Here is a 24,957-nt window from a genome sequence, read left to right as displayed (position 1 = left end):
CATATTGGCTGAGCAGAATGAACTAAGGATGAAAGGAAGAAGTCTGATCTCTAAATTTCCTGGCTTTTCTGAATTTAGAAGGGAAGAGATATTGTCAAGGGTTGTGGGCCCAGAATTCAGCTAACTTTTTAAAATTCTTTTTTAACTCTGACCTTTTTTTTTTTTAATCTGAAGATTAAAAATGTAGTGACAACATAAAATGAATTTAAATTAATATCAAATTAAGTATCAGAAGGGGTACTGCATCAATTGCTTTATTTATTTTCATATTAATTTTCATAAGGGCCTGACCCAGTGGGAGCACTCCCATTGACTTCAATGAGCATTGGATTGAATCTTGCATTTTCCTGTTTATCTGTAGCTACTGCAGATTCTGAAGTGCTGTAGAATGCAAGGGTCTTGTAGAAGAAGTTAGGTCAGTTTTGCTGTGGCCTTGGATAACAACACGAAACACAAGACACTATCACTATGAATTAAAAGGTTGGAGGATCAGGACAATTTATTCTGATTTTCTGGAAGGGATAAGTCTGGGTAAATATTTAGCTGCCTAATTCAGGTTCCAAACACACCCTGACACAGGGCTAGTCTACACTACAGCGCTACATCAACACAGCTGCACTGATGCAGCTGCATTGCTGTAGTATGTTTGGTGAAGATGCGCTGTGCCAATGGGAGACCTCCCGCCAGCATATTTACTTCACTTCGGTGAGAAGCGTTAGTTGTGTTGGCAGGAAAACATCTCCTGCTGACATAGCGCCGGTGTGGACAGTGTGAAACTTGCATTGCTTGGGGGAGGAGGGAGCCTTTTTTCACACCCCTGAGTGACGTAAGTTAGATTGACTTGAGTGGTAGTGTAAACCTGCCCAATGTGAACGCTGTCAAATCTTTAGGTAAGAAAGCCTTTTCTCCCTAAGGAAGTGTGTGGATGCTGCAGTCCTTATGTGCTTTCAAATAACAATTCATTTGGTTATTGCACTCTCTAGGAGGTGGCATGTTCCTGTGCACATTCTGCTTTGTGCTCACCTGTTCCTATACATTGAGGCAGATCATCCTGCAAGGCAGCAGAATGTGACAGAACACTGCCTTTGATGTGGCAAATTGAAGGTGCTTTCAGCGCTCTGTGAAGCAGGAAAGAGGCAGGAATCTCAAACAGGGAGAGAGAAAGGGTATGTTTACATAGCAGCTGGGAACTTGCTGTGGCAGCCAGGCACTCACTAGCGCTACTGGAGCTAGTGTGCTAAAGGTAGCAGTGAAAAGGGAAGATTGCTAAGGTTTGTATGGGACAATCTGTCAAAGGGTTCTGACTGAATTATTTTTGGCCAAGCTTGCAGAAGCCTTACGATCAACTTGGTGGCTTTTATAAGTCTCTCTCTAGTGCAATAATTTTTGAACTTTGAATCTGATCAATTACAGAATTTCTGGTGATGTTCTAGGCATCAATGGCTAGAACTCTACTGACTTTGAGGAAAACTGAAAAACCAAAAGAGGGAGAATGGGGAAGGCTCTGCCACCTGATTAACATAAATAGATCAATAGATCAAACAGTTGGTTGATGGCATCCATTAACACTTTCCAGTATAACAATATCCCTGCTCATCTCTGTCTGTCCTCCCAATAGAGTTTAACATCTTGACACTCTGAATGATTTATCTTGTGGGGGTGAGGGCGGAAAGGGGAGAATGGGAAGGTATGGGGGGAACTGGGGAATTGAGGCAGGCACACAGCCTCAGGTGCGTGGAGAAGGGAGACAGACTGGGGAACTGGAGACAGTACAGGCAGGGTGGGGAAGGAGGACACACAGAGGTCCGAGAATCAGGGGAAATGGAGGGGGGAGACAGCCTCTGGTGTGGGGGGAGGGATTAATGGGGGCGCATGGAGAGCCCCTGGTTGGGGGAGGAATGGGGGACAATGGCATGGGAGGAGGGGGGTAAGGAGGGCACACAGAACCCGTGCCATAGGGGTGGGGATAATGGTGGACCCTGGAATGGGAGGACGGGGGAATGGAAAGCACACAAACCCTGGTGGGGGTGGAGATTGGGGGATCTTGATATGGGGATAAGAGGGAACACAGAGCCCCTGGCATGGGAGGAAGGTGGGATGGGAGAGAGAATGAGGGGCACACAGAGCTGCTGGCATGAGGGAAGAATGGGGAACTCAGGTACTGGAGGTGGAGAGACTAGGGGGGCACATATAGAACCCCTGGCAGGGGGAGATTGGCCAGTGGTGGTGGAGGTTTGGGGGGCACAAAACCCCTATCTCAGGGTGAGGGGAAAAATGGGGGGTGCACAAGTACCAGGTGTGAGGGAGGGAATGGGGGAAGTTGCAGGTAGTCTCTGAAATAGAGGGGGATGGGAGGGTGATCCACCGGGAGCTTGGGAGGGGATGGAGGGAGACAGAAGAACCCTGCGTGTACAATGAGTTCAGCATATACAAGCTCTGAAGTATGTGATCCCTAGTATAAAAATGAGTTTGAGAAAATTAAAAAGCACATACTGACCTCGATCCTGCAAATGCACATGCTTAATTTTACTACTGTGAGTAGCCCTTTTGACTTCAATGGGACTACTCATTGTAGCAAAATTAAGCAGGTGTGTTTGCAGGATTAAGCCCAATGTAAATATCTCTTTAATACAACATAGAGTATATGTATTTAAAAAGCTGTGTAAGTCCTCTAGGTTAGATCCAATTGTTGGGTTACAAGTATATGGAGACAGCTTGAGTTTGCAAGCTCTGAAGTGGAAAATCTTTGGGCTTGATAGGACTCGGTTTTCTCATAGCTGAACCTCATTCAAATCAGGGGGCATGTTACAGGTTCACAGGGTTCTTATAGAATTCTCTGGAGACAGAAGTTATATGAGTGGCTGTCCTGTTGCAATCAAACCCTGCTTCTTCTGGGGGCCTGGGGCTGGTATAGCTGTAGAATGGGCACCACCTCTCCCAGGAACCAGTGCTGCCCTTCACTAGGGTGAATCCTCCTTGCTAGCACCAATATGCTTCTGGGGGAGGGAGAAAAGTATACTCTCCTGCCACCTACAAGGGTGGCTGTGGGGCTAAATATGTCTAGTTGTACCTTTTAAAAGTCGCTTTATCTAAATATGCTGCAGTGCCAGTTATTCTCTGCTATTGGTTTTACATTTTAGTTCACAGAGGGAGTCGATCCTGTTCTTACTAATTGCAAAGCTACAGCAATATTAAAGACCGCCATCTTGGATGAATGAAAATGACAAAGTTCCCCAGGTTTTAATTTCTGTCTACAGCATCCATTTTTAAATGATATATTTACTTACATAACAGTGGCCGCTCCCTCTGGTGCCTCAAAGGATGCTTGAAAATATTGTAACTATTTTTATTGCTGCACTCTTTTTACTATGTTTTTGTCATATGCTGCCTCCTGAAAAGCAGAAAAGCTTCAGAAGAGCAAGAAAAGGTGACAGAAATGCTGCACCAAGTGTGCAGTATGTTTAAATGCCTCAAATATAGGGTTCTGGTTGCCAGCAGTGTGCCACATCATGAGAATTACCAATATTTTTCTGTTCTAATTGATGGGGAAAGGATGGCCCTGGGGTTTTAAGGTATGGAATGTAGGGCAGGAATTTTGGGGTCAGCTCCTAGTTCTACAACACACTTCTGGTGTGACCCTAGGCAAATGACTTCATTTCTCTGTACATCAGTTCCCCATCTGTAGAATGGGGCGAGAAATAACTTTCTGACATCACAGATGTGCTGTGAAACTAAATTCATTAGTGATTGGGAGGTGCTCAGATTCTAGTGATTGTTTATAAGTAGACAGTTTTAATGTGGTATAATTGATACTGTTTAGATAAATTATAGTTGACGTGTTGTATTATTATTTAATGTTTGGCTTGCAGTGATTAACTGAAGTGCAATGTTAGTTTTGGTCAGTGTGGGGTGCCAAACTGGAGGGGGAAGAGGTGCTGAGAGCAGAGTATGACAGAAAGCTTGATTTTCAGGCGAACTGGCAACATGCAATCCCATCCCTCAGCTTCTAGAATCAGTACTGTATTAGTGTTGCTCTTGCTTATTAAGGTACTCTTTGTTATGTGCCATGTTAATCCTCTAACTCTTTATGTTAAACCTCACTTATTTGAAGGAGACAGAAAAAAATAAACTCTGCGACTTCATTCTTGTTTTGACTTTGTCCTTGTCCACAAAACTCAGGAAGATGAAGTACCCATTGCCTCACAAGGTCAGACAACTCTGGCTTAACCTATTCCATATGCTAGTGAGCAGGTAGAAAGCCAATAGTACAAAATTATTTTATTCAAGTGACCCTGTCTCTGAACTGCAGTTTGGTAATCCAAGGGTGTAATTATATATTTTCTAGTGTTTTATTTGTTTTATTACCATATCTAAAGACAGACTGTACAATATTTTGAAATCCATCTATTTGTTATTGTTTATTTGATTTAGAATGAATTATGACAGCATGTCTTCCACTGCACAGGACACAACTGGCAGTACATAGCCTACAACCCGTAAAGTCTAGAAGAAAGTTAAAATGCAGTGGGTGACCCAGAGGAAGAAGTAACTGTATAAAATTAATGTTATATTCTTAATCAGGTTCCTGGGCCTAGTTTTGTGGTGTAGCTACATGGGAGAGTGATACATGTTGCCTCACTCCTGTTTGCTTTTTTATGACTAAGGCCTAGATCCTACAATTTATTCCATTCGCAGTCAGTGGGACTCTGTGTAGACTCAGGAGTCCATTCACATAGAATAGGTTTCAGGCTTGGGGCTCAACTCTAGTGATTATTCACAAATGTTCAGAAAGGTTATTTTAGCTCCTTTTCCATCTTTGTCACACTTTTTTGTATCCCTCTTAGTCCTCAGCAAAAGTTGCTGTCAGGAAAATAGGTTTTAGGGTGTTTATTTTTTAAAAAATTGAAGTTAGACTTCAATCCATTTGTTGATAACCATTCAATTTAAAGCTGCTCTTTCACCTATTTTAAATGCAACTATTTTATTTATTAAAATGAAAACAAGTTGCAGGCAATAGATCTGGGGCACCATCCTGCCCTCAGATTCCCACCTATATCTGAGAACATAATTTAGATCATGTTGCTTAATACTGCCGTACAGCCAGATCTTGGAAATGGGTGCACAGCCAGAGTCATTAGGCTGTATGCTCAGAATAGTGCCATTGGGACAGATTCCTTAGCTCTAAGCTATGGTAGCTGCTACTGCCACAACAATCTACCATTAGTTCTAGCAACAGCTCTACATATTTCTGTGCCTGTCACAACCCTTGCTATCAGACAAGATTTCATAAGTTGGGGGTAGCTATCATTCATCAGTTTCGAAGATAAAATAACTGAGAGCTTGTACAAGGTCACTACCCATAGGCTGAGTTCGGACTGGAACCCAAAGGTCTAATAGGGTCAAGTCTCTTCCTGTTTGTTACACAGTCTTTCAGAAGGAGTATGTCAAAGTAGGTGCTTGTGTAACCAAAACTAACTGTGTGTGATTCTGTGTCACCCTCTAGCAACTAATCACATTTAGAGGTTAATAACTCTTCTACTGCTTCTGTGATAAGAGAGTCTGTTCTTTACTTCAAAGAACAGAAACTCACGCTTTTACCTCCAGAGGTTCAGTCCTCTGCAGATAACCCAAACAGAGGTGGTATTACATATGGTGGTGCTATCTGTAACCACTAGGCCACAATCTGCTTCCAGGGCCAGGAATAGAGAAGCCAAGAATCCTGATGCCCAGTGCACTGTGCTGTCTTACAAATATTTGTGTGACCCACTCACAATGTGTGTTGTGTCTCTTTCTGTGGAGTGGTCCAGATATAACGTAACAGCATGTCTTACCTTACTGGTTACTCCGATAGCTGAAATAGGTTGGTTTGTGCTATGGATTTGAAGGATGTGTGTGCAGACCCTCTTAATACTAAGAGTTAGGATAAGGACACTGACATCATTCTGGGAGTGATTTTATACTGCAAAATATTTGTATGTAAAAACAAATTTAGATGTGCTAATATTTGTTTTTTGTTATTGTAGCATGTTTATTATTTGCAACTGGCTAATAGCAGTGGTCCCTTTAAGAACAAGATGTGACAGATTTAGTTTGTGTGTGACTGACAGCATTGTGTGGGAGATTTTGCCTGTGCATCCAAGAGAGTGGAAGATCCTGTCTGTGTAAGCTCAGAAAGATCAGAATGTTATTAAATAAACTCTCCAAAAAGTAAGCCCAAAATATAACATTAGCACTTTTGGGAGACAAGATGCCTCTGGGCATTGTTAATGAGCTATAGAGCCTTTCATCTGAAGGTCACCAATTTGAATCCAGCCCTACTCAGCTAGGATTAAAAGTTGTTCTCATCTAATGGCTTGTCTACACAACAGACTTTTGCTGACACAAGTTACATCAGCATAAAGCCACTACAATTACTATATCACTTGTGCATGTGCATATTTGGCTTCTTGCATCAACATTGTGTGTATTGACCACAAGCATGGGTGGTGGCATGTCTATGGCTCAGCACTAGATCAACTCTTGGCCTCCCTAGACTTTTGATATGCCTAACATAGTTCCTTTGCTTTCACAGAGCCCTGCTACTGGTCCCTGTTGTACCCCTTCTCCTGCATCCCCCGTGCAATCTGCTCATAGAGGTCTATGTTTCTGTAGCTGTGCTTACACAGCATCTTTTTCCCACGGGCCCAGGAGATCCAATATCTCCTGTCTGCTCCAAGCCAGAGCGCATCTGGAGTGTGTAGCCAGCATGGTCAGCTGGGCAGTTGCACACAGCAATGGAGAGCTGCGAGGTGTGCTCGCCAAGATGGATAATTAAGGCATTTCAAAAAGTTACAGGATTTTAAAGGTGGGGGGTAGGGTTTCTGGTCTCCATGACCCCTGAGCAGTGGAGTTCACAACTGTGACCAGACCGGTCAGTGCTGGGCATTGTATGGTAGCTGCTGGACATAGCTGTTAGGGTCAACATAGGTAATGCATTGCCTACATTTGCACTACGTCAACATTGGCTGTGGCTCAATGCTGCTTGGGGAGAGGGCATTACTGTGTCGGCGTAATGGAAAGCTTACATCAGTGGGAGACAGACAAATTTAAGTGTAGACACATGCACAACGAGGTGGACACAAGGCAGCTTACATCTACCTAACTTTGTTGTGTAGACCAGGACAAAGAGATGTTTGGTAGACCCTCAGTGAGGTGATGTGGTGGCTCCTATATCACAAACTAAGTTCTGTGTGTTGCACTACCCTGTAAGCTTTACAGGTCATGGGCAGAGTCTCGCTATGCTTTTGTACAGAGTCCAGCACAATGGGGCCCCAATCTCAGCTGGGTCCTCTAGTGAGAGCTCCTGTAATAGGGACCAAACTCACTGTACTCACTAAACATTTGTCAAGTTGTCAACGCTGTAAAGCTGCCACACCCGCATTGGGGACGAGCAGGGGGAGTTCAAACATCAGAAGACAGACCAAAGTACATGGTTTAATCTTTTTTTTTTTTTTTAAAGCCTCATGATTTTTAGGTCAGTCTCATGATTTTGGCAGGGTTTCTGACTCATGGCTTTTGAACTTCTGGGGTTGGCAGTACTGTGTATGCACAATCCCATTGTTTTTCTTAGCATTTTCTTTTATTTATTTAGATTAATACAGAACATAAATTATGCCAGTCCAGAGTCTAGGGCACCTTGTCCTATATTAATAATACAAGCCGACTAATGCAGACAGAAATAGAGCATCTTGCCAAAACCAAAAAGTGGGGGTGGAATAACCCTGCCAGCCAGAGATACCAATTGTAAGTTCATATATCTCAACCCCAACACATCCTTTCCTCTCAAAAAGACTGGGAAAAGGGATTAGACGTGCAGTGCGCTCTAATGGTTAACAGACATCGGCTATGTTGGACCGTATGGGGAGGAGAGTGAGTTCCAAAGCTCAGGTGTCTTAGATGAAGATGTACAAATACACAAAGTTCTTTTTTGTTCTGTAATATTCATAATCTATCCTTTTGTGAGTGGTATCAGCAAATAGTGAGAGTGTTCCATAGGCGAAGCTTCCTAATAAGGGATTTGCCAAAAATCTTAAAAATTTAGATATAAAAAAATAGCATGTTTGAATATTTTGTCCATAATGTATTATAGTATTTTATGGCAGAATTTGTTGACTCCTAATATTAAGGCCTTATCACATTTCACTGATTGTAGCCTTAGTTTTTTAAAATAGCTTACCGGAATTTTCAGAATTTTACTGTGTACTCTGTGCAAATACGGTAACCTGACAATAGACAGGGATACATGGGAAAAGTATCTAGATAAGAATGTCATCTATCTAAGGGCTTGTCTATGCGGCGCCTTAATGTGCACCAGCAGGGATGTAAATTCTAACGCATTTTAGTGTGTTGTGCACTAACTGGCATCTGTGGACCTGGCTGGTGCACACTGAAAGTTCCCTAGTGTTCATTAATGTTGTTCCATTTCAAACAGTAGTACATCAACATGCACTAAGGCACATATAGTGCATGCCAGCAGGGTCCACGCGGGCCAGTTAGTGCACGACACACTGGTACCTATTAGAATTTACACCCCTGCTAGTACACACGAAGGGCACTGTATAGACAAGTGTTCAGGGTTATGTACCAGTGCCCATTACACCACAAAGTAAACTAGGTTGGCTATAGCAAAATCCATAGTGGGCTTCTTTGAGCCTCTGGCTTTTCTCCCTTTTGAGATAGTAGAAAGTTCTTCTAGAGGTTTTGTTTCTTGAGATATGGGGTGGTCAGTGTGGAGAATTCTAGTTCTGTTAGTAACACTGCTGTCAATTAGCAGACACTCATAGAAATACGTTAGAGCAGGATCAAGCCTGTATATTTGTAGAGGCCCTGCTATTTGTCTGACTGTCTGTCTATGTATTTAGACTGTGATAAGTGTCATGGTATTGGAGCATCTTCCAGGGGTTATATCTAATTAGGAGTCTGATCCTGCACCTAGAGATTCCCTATTTGAGTAAGGGTTGCATTATTGGGCCCTAGATGCATTGCTGTCCCAAGAGTATTGTGAATTGGGGCAACTGCTTTGGGAGGCCTTGTGGGCTGGCGTGATTGGCCGATGTAGTCGGTCCCAGAAGTGATGGGTTGGTCCTGGAAGTGATGGATTTGTCACTTCTGCCCTGCCCCCGCCAGGGATGGCGCTGCCTAGATGAGTCTGAAACTTGAAAGTTTTGATATACGAGGTTCATACAAATATTTTATTCATTTTCAATCCATGTGAGTTCACACCCCCTTAGTCTTGTTTTTGAGTCCTGGCTTCAAAGGAACTCAAAATGCAACTCATTTGAAACTGCCAAGTTTCATCTCGTGTGTCACATCTGCACATTTCACATGATTTTCATGCATACTCATAAATCAGCCCAGGTTTGCTGAAAAGGTTCATAAATGTTAGCAAACCTTCTGATGAACCTTGTCCGACATTTGAGTTTGTAACAAAATACAACATTGGGGAGCTTTGCATGGTTTAACATTTCATACATATCTAGTGCTAATGCATTCTTCTAGCACAGACTAGAAACATACTTGACCCGCCAGTCTATGATGAGGTTCATCTAGTCTAGTTCAAGGTCTGGAGTGCTCTGCTCTTCGCCCCAAAGGACTGGACAAAAAATAAATGAAAGTTCCCCTAAAGCCCAGAAACTCGTCACTGACTGTTCACCAGGGAATGTTTATTCATTTTGTTTTCAAAACTTCCCCCAGCAATATGAACCAAAGCTTGCTGTTCTTTTTTCTTTCTTTCTTTCTTTAGTGTTAGGAAATATGTTTCCCATAAAAGGTATTTTCTGGCAGCAGAAATACTGCTGGAGAGGAATTACAGTATTATTCCCTTGTATCTAAGTAGTTAATATTAGTGCACTTCTGGTTTTTAACAATATCCTTGCAGCTCCAAACAGAGGGTTGTAATTTAAATTCTATTTGTCCAGAGAAAATGGAGTAAATCAAATAAATTAAGGGGACATACTTCAGCTAACCAAATGTTATCAGACTTAGGAAAGGAATATGAACATATCACATTTGAAAATTTAGAATGAATCCTCTTTTTTCTGAACTATTCAAATGCAAAAGAATCCAAATTGTTTTAAAGACTGAAAAATGTATTGTTTTCATGCTCACATAATTTAGACATGGTTCTGCTGATTTTCTGCAGTTTTTCCCAAATGTTTCACCTTTGCGCTGAGCAGAAGTAGGTTGTGTTCCAGTTCAAAAGGAAAATCTTTGAAAAAGTTATAAGTCTTTGAACATAAGATTTAAAATGGGCTTACAATAGTGAGGTATGAGTATGTGATGTTATACAATTTGAATTGTGTTGAGGTGAACAACTTGATGTGGATTGAAGTATGAAATCAGTAGGAAATGCGATTTTGAAGATCTTTATCAGAATTAATAGGCCTCATAATGGCCATGGGGAGATGAAATTAGGGGTCTGGAAGCAACTATTGTTAACTGATGAATCATTCGGGTAGGAGAGAGATTTGGTTGTAGTGTGATCCAAGGAACAGTATTGCTGACTGCTGAGGATTCAATTTGGAGCTGTAATTGGTATATGTGTTCTGATTGGTTAATATCTTTCCAAACCTCAATATTGTTATACTGTGCTGCAGTGTACAGTGGGATCTCCTGACTTATCACATGACTTCAGCCAGTCATGGAGTATGGATATTTTTCTTGTATGTTGCACTAAAAAATGTTCATTTAAGTAAGAGAAAGGATGAGTATTCTTAAGGCCAGGCAAGCACATTACATTTCTCAACATCGCCCACTGAAAGTCAGAGCTTTTAGGAGTATTAATGTATAATGATAAGTAGCATCAAGGTAGAGTAGTTGTGAAGATGGTAAAAATAGTTTCCAGTCAGATAAGAGCTTTTATCTCAAACCTCTCTCTGGCTTAAACAAAGGATTATCTTATTCACTTCCCCTCCTAGTATACATGCTACAGTAGCCGTACCTCTGTCTTTCTCTCAGCTATGAAATAGCTTTAAAGATTTAATTAAAGTGTTACGCAAAAGATAAAATGTGTAGTAAGAGAACACAACCTGTTTGTGGTAAGCTACAACTGTCCATTTCCTTCCCTTAGGGCTTCATAACACTACTATTTGCCTTTCTTTGTTAAGGGTGCTGTGTAAAAAGAGGCTATACTGCAGTGGTTGCTTTGAGAGGAATTCTGGTTAACGCAGCCTGAATTTGTCCTGGGGCACTGCCATCATGCATGCAGTTGTGGCAATTCCTCCCCAACTTTCAGTTCAGGTGGCTGGTGCAGAGGGGTAGGGTAGCCCACCCCTCATGGAAAAGCTAGCACCAGCACTGGGATGATGCAGTGGCTTGACCTTCTCCAGGGGCACAATTATTGTTATTACCATAGGAGCCCTAGTCATAGACCAGGACCCATCATCCTAGGTGTTGTACAAACACAGAACAAAGACTGTCCCTGCCCCAGAACTTACAGTCTAAATTGGCGTGAGTGGGCTCCTTTTGACCTCATACTACTCATCAAACCTGAAATTTGTCCCCTCATTGCTGGAACAATTTGTATAGTGGCGGTGCTGAAAGCCATTGAACCAAACTGTAAACTCTGTGTACGATGGAAACCACTTCAATTCAGGGAGTGCGGCAGGATCCCCAGAGTCACTAATTCCAGCAGCCATGCCTCATTTTGTTCTGTAAAGGAACTGTACTGTTGATTTTATGTATTGTGCATTTAATGCCAGATCTTTGGCTGGTGTAAAGGATTCACTCCAGTGGATTTACACGTGCTGATTTAGTTCCAGTTATGTTAGAGCTCTACACATTCTCATAGTGGGAGGTGCTGATGGAATAAATGAATGCTTTTATGATTCAAATTGGAATGGCTGATCTTTATGGTGTGTTATGTGGCATTATAGAGTTATGTAAGTGTATGTAGTGACTACAACTTTGTTGCAGGCTTGATCTTCAGCTAAAATTGGTTGCCCCATCTCTCTTACCCTGATTCTATGTCCTTTCTGGTTCCCTCTCCCATGCCCCTGCATACATCTTCCTAAATTCCTGTCCCTTGATATTTCTCCCCAGTCTTCTCCCAGTCTAACTATAGTACTAATTATTGATTGAACACTGACCACATAGTGGGGGATGTGGCTCTGAAACCTCACAGCCATATTCACTACACCTAGAACTGAGCAGCAGATTGTGATATTTTGCTCAGGCCACCCAGAACTGTGAGCCACTGTGTTACTGCTCTGCCTCACCAAGAAAGAGCTTTGCTGCTGCTAAGCTATGTGTCAGCTCTCTGGCACACCAGTTCATCTGCCTTGCCAGCAAACTTTTCAGGCCTCTGCCAGTCTAATCCTTGCCCATGCTGTTAACAATCAGTGAACCCCAATCCCCCAAGTTCCCTCTCACTGGACACTCACAGAAGTTATTAATTTCACTGCCTCCAAAGAGACGGAGTGCATGGCAACCTGTTAGGTTAGCTGAAGACTTACCCTTCTCTTCAATATAACAGCACTGAGAAATGTTCTTGTAATAAAACAATAAATTTTATTAACAAACAGAGGTTTAAATGCTTTCAAATAAGAGTGAAAGACAGATGAAAGGTTACAAAGAAAACAAAATGTGCTGTCTAGTGACTAAAACTTAATGTTAGCAAGTTACAATCTTTGTCTAAGCAAGTTTCTCATCTACAGTCAGTTCTCAGAGACTTCCACCACCTGGGTTGAAAGACCCACTTTTCTCAGTTTTCAAGGCCTCTTTTCTTCCTCAGGTGAGGATGCCAAAACGACTTTCTGTTTCTGCCTGTATTTCCTAAAGTCCATTGTCTCTGTTTCAAGAGCCAGGGGGTACAGCTTCCATCCCCTATCGTGGTTGTTAAGTGGTCATTTCCCCCATTTTCTAGTTTGATGGCTTTGTTTACCTTATATGTAAATGTACTTTCATTGTTTCTGGCCTCGCCTTGCTCAATTTACATTGGAGACACAGTCAAGCAGTATCAGAGGGGTAGCCGTGTTAGTCTAGATCTGTAAAAGCAGCAAAGAATCCTGTGGCACCTTATAGACTAACAGACGTTTTGCAGCATGAGCTTTCGTGGGTGAATACCCACTTCGTCGGATGCAAGTAGTGGAAATTTCCAGGGGCAGGTATATACATGCAAGCAAGAAGCAAGCTAGAGATAACGAGGTTAGTTCTATCAGGGAGGATGAGGCCCTGTTCTAGCAGTAGAGGTGTGAAAACCAAGGGAGGAGAAACTGGTTCTGACACCATCAGCTCAGTTTAATTTGACACCATCAGCTCAGGATTAAACAAAGACTGTGAATGGCTTGCCAACTACAGAACCAGTTTCTCCTCCCTTCGTTTTCACACCTCTACTGCTAGAACAGGGCCTCATCCTCCCTGATTGAACTAACCTCGTTATCTCTAGCTTGCTTCTTGCTTGCATACATATACCTGCCCCTGGAAATTTCCACTACTTGCATCCGACGAAGTGGGCATTCACCCACGAAAGCTCATGCTGCAAAACGTCTGTTAGTCTATAAGGTGCCACAGGATTCTTTGCTGCTTTTACAGTCAAGCAGGTGAAACAACATTCCTTTGTCTAAAACAGCTGGGATTATGCACTGCTTGCCAACCATATTTTAAGAACATATTTTCCAGCACACATCTATTATTCTTTATACATCACCATACAAACACCCCACAATAATACTATCCATTTGCATATAACACCTTACATGCTACCTTTTAGGTACAGATCATGACTACAGTGTGTTGAGGCAATGAGTGTGTGAGGTCTGATGTGAGTTAAGGTATAGTGTGCCCTCTGCTAGTTGGCACTGAGGGGCTTCCAAGGTCACACAGGTAAAGGAAGATTCTAAATGACATCCCCTGTCATGCTTGAATACAGTTTCACTGAGAATGGGAAGATCTGCCTGATGGATCTCAAATGGGAGGATTTCATTATCTATCATCTTTAATGTGTTGTTCATTGGTTTTGGATTGGCCCTTAATGAGTTTCAAGAGTTTAAATCAGATTGGTTTATAAAATCCATGGGATAACAAGGTTATGTAAGGAACTGTGTATTCTTTTATTATTTTACAGTGGCTTCACTCTATTACTCTTATCCCAAGAAATCCTGCAGAGCCATCACTGTCATTTGATGCTCATATCTGCTACATTGGTGACACATAAAAGGTTCCTGGTGCATAGTGGCATTGGCTGATGCTTTTGATCTATCATGATGCTTTCTCCTTCTGTTGTGTTATATTCAGCTGGGGCTCATCGTATGCATAATACAACCAAGAATGATTAGTTTGTTTTGTCTTCCAATTGTAGTGTGGTGTAAATAAATCTCCAGCTAAGGGGCAGGGAGAAAAACATCTTAATGAGTGATGATGTTAAATATATCCAGTATTAACAAACTAGGGCCAGACTCTACTTGTGCACAATTTACACAAGTTGAGGGTCTGGCCTTCTTGTTATGCAAAAGTAATGAGCCAGGTTTCAGAGAAAGTGGCATTATAAAGAAATTTTGTTTATTATCTGCTCAGTGTGAAGACCTCACTCTCTGTGCAAGATTGTTTCCCCTGAGTAAAAATTAAATGTTCTGCAACAAGGCAGCCAGTTAAATACTTGGGAAGGTGGCAAGAAGTATTTAGCTCTGCAGACACAAGAACCATCACTCCGTGCTGACTGAAGTTGGTCAGAAACCTTCATCACCTTTTAAATTTAACCTATAAACACTGCCTGAGACAATCTAAATAACAGGAACAAGTAATGAAGCAGCTTTCTTCACTTGCTTTCTCTGTCTTGGTTTTTCTATAGTTACATTGCAAACCAGCGGAAATTAGAAAGCATCAATGACAATGAAGTTGGACTTTATGTTGGACTGAAAAATCTGTGAGTATCTGACTTATTATTTTTGTTTAACCTTAATAGTTGTAGTTTCTCTTACAACTGGATTTATAGGCCCCAGTCAATGAGCAGGGTCTAATTGCGCTGGGCGCAGTACAAATATGAATTAAAAAAAGACAGTTATTGCCCCGAAGAGGTTACAATTTAATTAATTACATATGATCTAGGTTAATTATAATCCCAAATCTTATTCTAACCATTATTATTAATTAATCAATTTTATTTTAACTGACCAATGCTAACAATTTTAACACTATATGTTTTCACAGAACCGTGGTGGATTCAGGCTTAAAGTTTGTGGCCCGTCAGGCATTTCTGAAAAACACCAACCTGCAGTACATGTGAGTCAGAACAGCTCATGTCTTGTAAGACAGACCTGCACAGAGGTCTTGTTACTTCTCTTCCCTTTCTTCACATTCTTCCCTTCCCTCTCTCACATAAAAAGGGAGGCGTATAAGGATCTTTTGCTAATAACTTTGGCATGAAAGAGGAACTGTATTATAAGCAAGTGGTGCGGAGGCAGCCTGTTAATTTTGTTGTGCTGGATCATTTCCGCTTTGGACTTGGCAAAGGATGAGTAGTTCAGAGTCCTCTGTGAAAACAACTCAGAAAAATGACCAGCTCAGTTTCTTCTGTTTTTGTTTGTTTGCTTACATGTCCCTGAAGAAGATAGGTGCCTCTCAGTTTGGGCTTGTCTACCCAGTGTGTTAGTCTGCACTAAAGGGGTGTAAATTCTAGTCCACACCAGCATGTCACGCACTAACTGGCCCATGGGGATCCTGCTGTGGTACACTAAAAGTTCCCTGGTGAACATTAATGTAATACTGTCTGGGACCATGTTAACACACACCAAGGGTATTTAGCACGTGCCAGCAGGGTCCATATGGACCAGTTAGTGTGCGATATGCTGGTGAGTAGAATTTACACACACCCCCAGTGCAGACCTATGCACAGTGTAGACAAGTCCTTTGAGAAGCATAGAGCTGAACTCACTCCTACTCACATTTAGGATTGTGGTCCCAATTCTGCAAGGTACTGAAATGAGCAGCGGGGGGCTAGCACATTACATGAACTCTAGTTCAGCAAAGCATTCAAGTAAGTGCTTAAGTTTATCACTATTCAGCAAAGCTCTTAAGCACCTTCTTAACGTTAGGCATGTGTATGAGTGAATCAATGAGACTTAAACACAGGTATTAAGTTAAACAGGTGCTTGATTGAGTGCATTTTGTAATAGAGATGGATTGCTGAATTGGGGTCAGGACTGGGTGCTGTTATACCACAATAAATTCCCTTTCTTCAATTTTGCTTTCCAAGAAAAATATGTCATAGGAGGATTAAATTAATAGTAATTTAATCAAAAACATATGATATCTCAATTTGCTGGTAGCAGTAGTAGGCTGTTACCCCTTATGTGTCCAAACTAGGAGAGGGAGAATGCAACACACATTTTACAGGTATGTTAAATTATTTCATCTTATCATTAATAAAACAAATTGCTTTGACCAGAGCCATAACAATGCATGACCATAGAAATACCATATAAAGTAAGAGCTACTAGCTGGGTATATACTTGCTTTTCCTGGGACAATTGGTCATTAAATTATGATTTCCTTCAGAGCAGTGATACAAGAGGGATTAGTAATTTTGCCAAACATGTAAAAAGCCTGGGTAAGACTAAAAATGATTACTTAGTGCCACTTGTTATATTTACAATAGATGAACCAAAGTGACAGAGCAATTAGCATGAAGGTAGTTCTGTGTAGGCCTTTGGATTTATTATTTCTGTAGAAAAAATCATTTGTTTATTCTTTACATGATTTCTTAATGAGTTTAAAAAATCTTCCCAAAGAGCCTGTTGCTTCAAAGTCTGGGACCATTGAAATCAGTGGCAACGCTCCTAGGACACTGGGAACAGGATGGACCCTGAGATGTGGTCTGGGCAATGAAAATTGTGAAAAACTGAAATCAGTCACATTTAATTAATAGTAACCTTCTCAGCAAAAGACTAAGAAAAATCTTACATTTCATTTTAAAGCAAAAGTTTATGTCTAGCCATTTGGAGTTTATGGGATTTTTTTTACATACAAATATTCTTATGAAGATTAATATTAATTGTATGAACTTTAATTTTGCTAATAGAAATATTATGGCTGTAATCCTCTCACAGGAGAAATCTTTTAATGCAGTCACAAGGCTTCATTAAAAAATAAACACTGTATTCTTAAAACATAAATAATAATAGCATATAATAATATCAGATGCTAATGAATCTACTAACACACAGCTATTTAAATGCTTTTTGGCATCAACTTATTTTCTGGGCCAAACCTCTGTAGCCAAAATGCCTTTCCACAACTGAAGTATAATGATTAAGGTTTAGTAATAATGTAAACAACAGAAAGTGAAATGCTCCAATAGATATCACTTAAATGTAATTAATAGCCTTGCTAGTTTAATTCTGGTATTCTCATTGACCTTAGACTCAAATTACTCAACAATCACCTTTGAAAGCTATTAAACAGTACTGTTGTAGCAATGCTGTAATTTATAAACTCAGTAGCAGTAACAATTTTTTTAATAGACCTGTTTAATGCACTTCCTTTATATTATATTAATACCTTTAACTGTAGGAATAAAGGTCACAAGTAGTGAATATTTCCTAAAACATTAAAAAGCCATTGTAATGTACCAAGAATGCACATAATTGCATACATTTTGTATATTCAGATCTACTTTGGTATTTTTAGTGTGCTATCTGCGTGCTGTGGACTTGACTAGATTAAGAAAAGAGACCTACATTAGCTATATATCTAATCCTGACCTAACTACAGCCTTTCCCCTTTTCCCTATTGTGAAAATACAGGCTAACATCTCGATATAACTGGTTGAGATTGGTCTCAGGCTCCTTGCTAGAGTTGACCTTGAACAGCTAAATCAAGGTTAACAGTGCTAACTTGTATCTACAGTAGGGAAACGTTTGTGGTTAGGTTGGGATTAGCTAACACATGTTTAGTAACAGGGGCTGGGGAGTTGATCTGATTTTTTTTAAATCACAGTGTAAATGTTTAGTACGAGGGTTTTTTTGTGTTTTTGTGATTAAATGAGAAACGGATTGGAAGTAGAGTGCATGAGTTTCATACTCCTTTTGCCTCCCCTCTCTCATCTTCTCTTCACTTCCCAAGATGTTGAGCACATCTTGGCTGTAGCGCAGGATCTAGGCCCTTAACTCTAAGTTAACAAAGTCTTATGTGTATATACTTATTATTGTGGATGCTAGCCATAGTAATTCTGTACTATGATATTGAACTGAGGAGCTAACTTTTAATTACCCTTCCAGAACTGCATCTTTACCAACCATCTAGTAACCCTGGTCTCTGTCTATTCACTTACTGTGGATTGAAGGGCCCAAAGCAGAGATTTTAGTAATCAATATAAAGTGCTCAGTTTATGAAAAATATATATAACAATAAATGTACTGACATAATATAGTTCAAGATGATATATATAACATACGGCTCAAGAATTTCAATTGAATTACATGTCAGTTTGAAAAATCTGAAGCCCCCTAACTGCATAGAAGAAAAGACTAGTCATAAAGCCCTAAATGTGTCAGCCCATAACCAAGAATGCAGTTGAGCATTTTTGTTATTGTTTTCCATAAATACAGTGAGCCTCATTCTGATCTTATGTGCACTGGCATAAGTCAGAAGTAACTCCACTGGAGCTACTTGGCTGGTGTAAGCGAAAGGAGAGTCAGGCCCATAGAGTTTCCTATCATTTTTCAAAATTGTGTTTCATAAAGGTGGCGTGATTGCAGGTGCTCCTGTGAGTAGCTTCGCTTAAATCAGTGGGCCAGATCTTCCTCAGCCTTGCACCTTACATAGTCATTTACACCTGTGCAAAGTGACAGGTCGGTAAGGTAGCATGTTACACCCCCTTTTCACAGGTGTAAATGGCTATGTAAGGTGCAAGGCAGTGGAGGATCAGGCCACTGATTTGAATGAGTAAGTACTATTCATATAGGCACGGCTTGCAGTACTGGGCCCTAAAGCGCTGGGTCACCTAACCTCCAGCCTCCTAACACAGAGTTTGTCTAGCTCATGGAAAGAAGTTAAGGTTAGGTCAGGGTTAGCGAACATGTGGCACCTTATTCTTACTTACAACATCTTCCCTGGTGCAGATGCAAGGTACACCTTTAACCTTGATTTATCTGGGCAAGGTCAAATCTAGGGAGGGCTAAGGCAGACCGTCGTCAGTTCAATCAAGGTTAAAGGTGTAACTACATTAATCCCTGGTTTAAGTGCAAATTTCAATGCAACATTAACTATGGAGCCCCTCTCGTGCCTTCATAATACCATATAAAATGCATGTAGAATTTTGGCTCATAATACTGATTTGCACTGGGCTGTTGGCAGTGTTACAGTTTACTGCTGCTCTCTATACTATTAACTAGTGCACTGATAGAACCAGAAGAAAAATTATCCCTTTTCTGATTTGTGGAGGAAAGGCGGGGAACATTTTTCTACTGGTTTGGGAGTGAGGCATTTCTGATTAAGGTGAACCTTTCTCTATCCTAAAAAACTTGGGGAGAACCTTTCGGTTAATTATATTTGGAAGCAGCAAATGCTTAATTGACATAAAACCCCCTAATGTTAGCATGTTACAATTTTCCTTTTGATCTCTCTCTTATTGCACACACGGTTTGAAAAGAATAACTAAAAGGCTTATGTTGAGGATGTGTGCTAGCATGTGGTTGGGGTTAGATGAGCACAGAGTGCAGTGCAGACTCAAAGAAGGTATGGGAAACACCCATTTTGCTTATGGATAAATTGGCATGTAACCAACATCTGGACTTTACACAGGTCCTTTTGAAATGAAATCCACTGTTTTTTCTGCATGGCTAGAAGTGTTGAAAGATGAAAATTTTGTCCAGTGTTGAATTTGTTTATGAAACTAACTGTCAAAACAAGGTGCTTGCTGGATTAGGAATCTTCAAACCCATATTGGGCTATCAGAAGACTTTAGATCCCTATCCATCTCCTATTGAACTCAAAGGAAGGAAACCCACAGATTTTCTTGGGGGTTAGATTGGGCTAAATTTTCAAAACAACACTGTTTCTATAGTTTGGTTATGAAAACCAGAAATACTAATAAAATCTAATGTTCTGTTTTCTTACAGTAATTTCTCCAGAAACAAGCTCTCCAGTTTGTATAAGAAGACTTTCCGCCATCTGAATTTGTCTGATCTGTAAGTAGTGAGGTTTTTTTAAAATGAAGATATTTTGTGTGTTTGAAATAGAATAGCAGTATGAGAGCTTTTAGGGCTTGATCCATTTAAGTCAATGGGTGCCATTGACTTCAGTGGGACCAGAGTTTCATCCCATGTCTTTAGAGAAGGTAAGTTGCCTTTGGATGATGACATTGTTTAAAAAAGATATTAATTTAATGCAATACTGGAGCAAAACACCATGACATTTGCTTTCTCTCCAGTGAAACACAAATTAATCTGGATAAATTCTGCCTTTCCTTGTCAGCTTTAAAATGTTCTATTTTGAAATTGTTTCACATAAAACTATTGGTTTTTGAATTAAAGAAGGTGGAAGCCTGAAGTAAGAAATTAAGTACTTGCAGATCTTCATGTTAAGTGTTTTCCTCATTTTCTTGTATTTTACTGGCCTTGCAGCAGTTATGTTTGACCATTTAACAATGTTTTTCCTTTCCTGAAAACAAAATTGTTCTGAACTGAAATAGATTTTACATTACAAATATTCTGTAACCATATGATTAACATACATTTTGCTTATTCTGGTTTTCAAACCATACATCTATATTCTAGGCTCTTTTAAGCAGGATGTATGTATATGTATTAACATATCACTTTCTTATATTTAATCATATGTGAAAATAGGAAAAAAGAGCCGTACGATACTTCTGGTGTAGTAATTATTGGTATTCCTGGTTATAGGTTGCGTTAACCTACACACAGAAGAGGTTAAGTATTTGGGCCCTGGTGTTTAGGGTTTGCGCCTCTCAGTGTTGCAACACCTAACTACTTAAGGAGCCTGTAGGCCAGGGGAATTGTCAGCCACAAGGTAGGCATCCAGACTCCCCATACAATGCATGGGGAGTGCTAGGTGCCTAAAGAAGGGACTTTCAGAAGCCAGTAAACTGAACAAGTTGTTCTGAAATGGGAAGGTTTCTGGTTTCTCAGAGCTCAGTACAAGATCAGGGCCCTGGAGATATAAAGTAGATAAATCAGAAATATTAGCCAAGAAGAATGTGTTGTAATCTCAGACACCTTTTGGAGTATGTTCTCATTTGAGTATAGGAGAAATGAAGTGCACTAATCCCTGGCACCAAAATGAGATTATGCCCCTTAGGTATGCTCTGTTGATGATTAAGGGGTGTAATCACTTTACAGTCCACAGAACTTCATTCACTGGAATTTTCTTCCATAATATGGTAATCACTGAGCATTCAAATAGAAAGAATAGCTAGTTGAAAAATGCTTCCATTTGATCTGTTCTCTTAGGTATCTGTAATTTTTTCTAAAATCCCAAACTCTCCTTACAGTCCTCTCTCTGCATGTGTTCACCCAAAAAAGGCACTTTTACCTGACATCTGGCAATAACTTTCACCTCTCTATTTGGTAGCTGATATCATCTCAGCAATAAAGATGATACTGTTTATATTGGTGCACAGTATCTTAATGCACAAAGCAAGATGTTGAAACAAAAACATATTGTCTTAGTGTAACTGAACAACTAGGAAAAGATATGGAGCCATTTTTGCCCCCTGGATTTCACAAGTGTAACTGATAGCCTGATTTGGCTCAGGGTGACTGTGAAAAAGTACTGATTTCAATTCTAAGCCCAAATTCTGCAGGCATTTATGTCAATATATATCTGGAATTACTTCACTGTATTAAATTGAATAACTTCAGTTTACACATGAGCTATACTGACCATCTCTGAACCACTCTGTTATCAGGTGACCAATTTTTTATAGGTGTCATGGTTGAACTGGTTTTGAAAGGGATTTGAAGGTGCAAAAGGTAGTAATTTACAAGTTAGTTCAGTGAGATCACAGTGAATCATGTTGATCTTTTTGAAGATGTTAGTGTGATCCTGTGCAAAGGAAGAAGAGGGTTCAAGATGTGGACTGTAGGAGGAAATTGAAAATTCTAAATAAGCAAGAGAGGTTGTGGGAATTCAGTTCAATGAAGGGTTGTGAGAATTCAGTTCAATGAAGGGTTGTGAGAATTCAGTTCCATGCGGGTAGGAGAGTAGTGCTTGTTGGCAAAGCATCTGGGAGAAGTGGAGTAGGAGAGAATACATTTGTACTGTAATCATGGGATTTATGTCATAGGCATTCAGCAGTTTGGGAGCAGGGACAGAGGAAATGGATGTTGAGTGAGCCACGTTTAGGAAAAATGGAAGAATACTACTTCCCTATCTCATAGCGCATTGCAAGGATAAATGATTAATGTTTGAGGTGGTTAGCTACTACAGTGCTGAGGGTCCATATAAGAAGATAGAGAGGATGTAGAGGTAAGACAGGTATTTGTAGAGGTGAGAAGGCATGTGGGAACAGGGTTGGTGGGGAGAGAGGAGGATATAGAGTTGGTAGTGGCAAAGTGGGGAGGACAGAATGGATGAAGGTGAGAGAGGAAAAGCAGGAAAGTGGAAGAGACAGTGAGCTAAGGAAGAGGTGGGGTGTGCTTGGTGAGAAACTTGCTTTAAATCTGACTTTTGATAGAAGACACTTAACTCAAAGTGTAAGTGAATGAAATTTCAGGCCAGGGTGAAAGGCGTGAGGTGAAAGATGTTCTCCAGACTATGGGGAGAAGGGAAATAAGAAGCCGCTTTGAAAGGATTCTGCTTTAAAAACAAAATTGTAGTTGCAACTGCAGAATTACAGCAAATGAGATGAAAATGTTAATTGCTACTCACTGAGCCAGTAAGTGCATGGAAGGGACAATCATGCTTCTATTCCTCCCCTTTCTGCAGAATGTCACCATGGTGTGACTCCCGTGGGAAGTTAAATCACATTTAAAACAATGGAAGAAAATGGTTGCTTGGTTATTATTAACCAAAGAGAGATTTTTAAAAAGTAATTCTTATTCACACAAGTAGTGCCATTGAAATCAACTGGATGACTTGTGCTAATATAAATTATCCACAAAAGGTGTTACAGCTCAAGTAAACAGACCCACACTAGCTCAAGCAGAGCTAGTGTGCTAAAAATAGCTGTGTTGATGGTTTTAGCATGGGTGGCAGCTTGGGCTAGCCACCTGAGTACAAACCCACCCAGAACCCTAGGTATGCACCCTGAGCTGACACCCCTGTTACCTCTGGCTACATTGCTATTTTTAGAATGCTAGGTCAAATAGCTAATGCATATCGATCTACCTGAGCTGGGAAGCACACTCCCAGCTACAGTGTAGTTGCACCTTTATGTGTGAAACTTGGGGAAACGTTACATTTCTGAGAAACTGACTCATGGGTTTGTCTTGATTTTCTACCAATTTGACATTTTAAATTGCAGCCTAATAATGAGAGTGCAGCTTTTAATGCTTAAGGCAACAGATTTTGTTCGCAACTAGAATATAGCTTATGTGCATCATGGTCATTTGTGGAGTTTCATTACTCTTTTTATAATGAAATGTCTTTAGGGGTCACAAAGAAACGCTGACAAATTTATCAGTTGGAACTCACCTGTGCTTTTAGGAGAAAAGGTGAAATCCTGGACCATTTCTGAGTCAGGCATCTGAATTGTCTCCATTATACTTCACTCAGGCTTCATCACATTACATTGGGCTAAGGTTTTCATGAGTATTGAAATTAGAATCAGGTAGGTGGGCTAAACTCTGATTGAAGTTCCATATAGTGTGCTGTATAGTTGTGTGGTGTTTATACAGTGGGTTACAGCCCTTTTTTTAGTTAGGTTCTGGTTGATATTAGTTAAAGCCTTTCACTGTATCATCTTCCAGAGTCATATGGATGATTTCTTCTTAAAGGTGTGTGAAATTCTTGTTTACAACTAGAGTTGTTAAACTTTAATCATAATATGGGACTGAATGGGTCCATAAAGAGTCCACCACATACAGTGATGAAGTTTTTTCAGGAGTGTACTTTATAAATCAGTAGATCAAAATCCACTATGGAACAGATTCTGATCTCCATTTAACTGGTAAAAATCCAAAATGATTTTATTGAAGTGAATGGAGTCACTTCACGGGTTCAGATCAGAATCTGGCCCCATGTGTGGTATCTCATATCTGTGATAAGCACCATGGACCAGATCTTTAGCTGGAGTAAGTGGATTATAGATTAATACTTCAGTGGAGATGTACCCATTTATACTATTGAGGATCTGGCTCCATAATTTTATTAAGCAAAGTATTTTGCTTCTAGGCTGCAATTGGAGTGACATTTAAAAACAAACCAAAAACCTACACAGCAGTGTTTCTAGACACATGATGTCAACTGATTTTTATTTTTAAATGATTTAATTTTTGCTATAGGATTCTAGTGGACAATCCATTCAAGTGTTCCTGTGATGTTATGTGGATCAAGATATTTCAGGAGACCAAGTTTTCTAACCCAGAAACTCAGGATTTTTACTGCATAAATGACAACAACAAGAGGATACCTCTTTCGGACATGCAGATCCCCAACTGCGGTAATATACTTTAAAGTAAAACAATTATGAAGTTAAGTTACTGCCAGGCAGGAAAAGCAACCATAGTTTCAGCTCTTGGCTTCAAGATGATATATTTGCCACTGCATGAAATCTCAGGAGAAGGTCCCTCTGACTCTTTACACCTTGTGGATTAATATTGTGAGCTTTAGTTAAAATGTTTGGTTTTTTTTAGAAAAAAATCTTTTAAGTAAACTGTTGCTCAGAAATGCATCAGAATAAAATATCTAAATATAGAAATGGTATATATATTCATTAAATTGAAAAGGATGCTTTCAAGATGAACAGACCCAAAATGTTACCTACCTTAAAAATGTCATTTGTAGCTTTCACAGAATCCC

The 24,957-nt window shown here is 40.2% G+C and overlaps 1 protein-coding gene across 1 annotated transcript in view; it reads left to right on the top strand.

Annotated features, from left to right (window-relative positions):
* Positions 1–24,957, top strand: part of NTRK2 (neurotrophic receptor tyrosine kinase 2) — a 270,220-nt gene that overhangs the window by 7,924 nt on the left and 237,339 nt on the right. The window contains exons 3-6 of the mRNA XM_045021743.1: positions 14,825–14,899; positions 15,184–15,255; positions 20,094–20,162; positions 24,441–24,598. Of these exons, the coding sequence (XP_044877678.1) occupies positions 14,825–14,899; positions 15,184–15,255; positions 20,094–20,162; positions 24,441–24,598 (374 nt within the window). The remainder of the gene's footprint in view (positions 1–14,824; positions 14,900–15,183; positions 15,256–20,093; positions 20,163–24,440; positions 24,599–24,957) is intronic.

This window comes from Mauremys mutica, chromosome 6 (assembly GCF_020497125.1).
Source record: "Mauremys mutica isolate MM-2020 ecotype Southern chromosome 6, ASM2049712v1, whole genome shotgun sequence".
NCBI classification, from domain to species: Eukaryota; Metazoa; Chordata; order Testudines; family Geoemydidae; genus Mauremys; species Mauremys mutica.
This window is presented reverse-complemented; position numbering and strand designations above follow the sequence as displayed.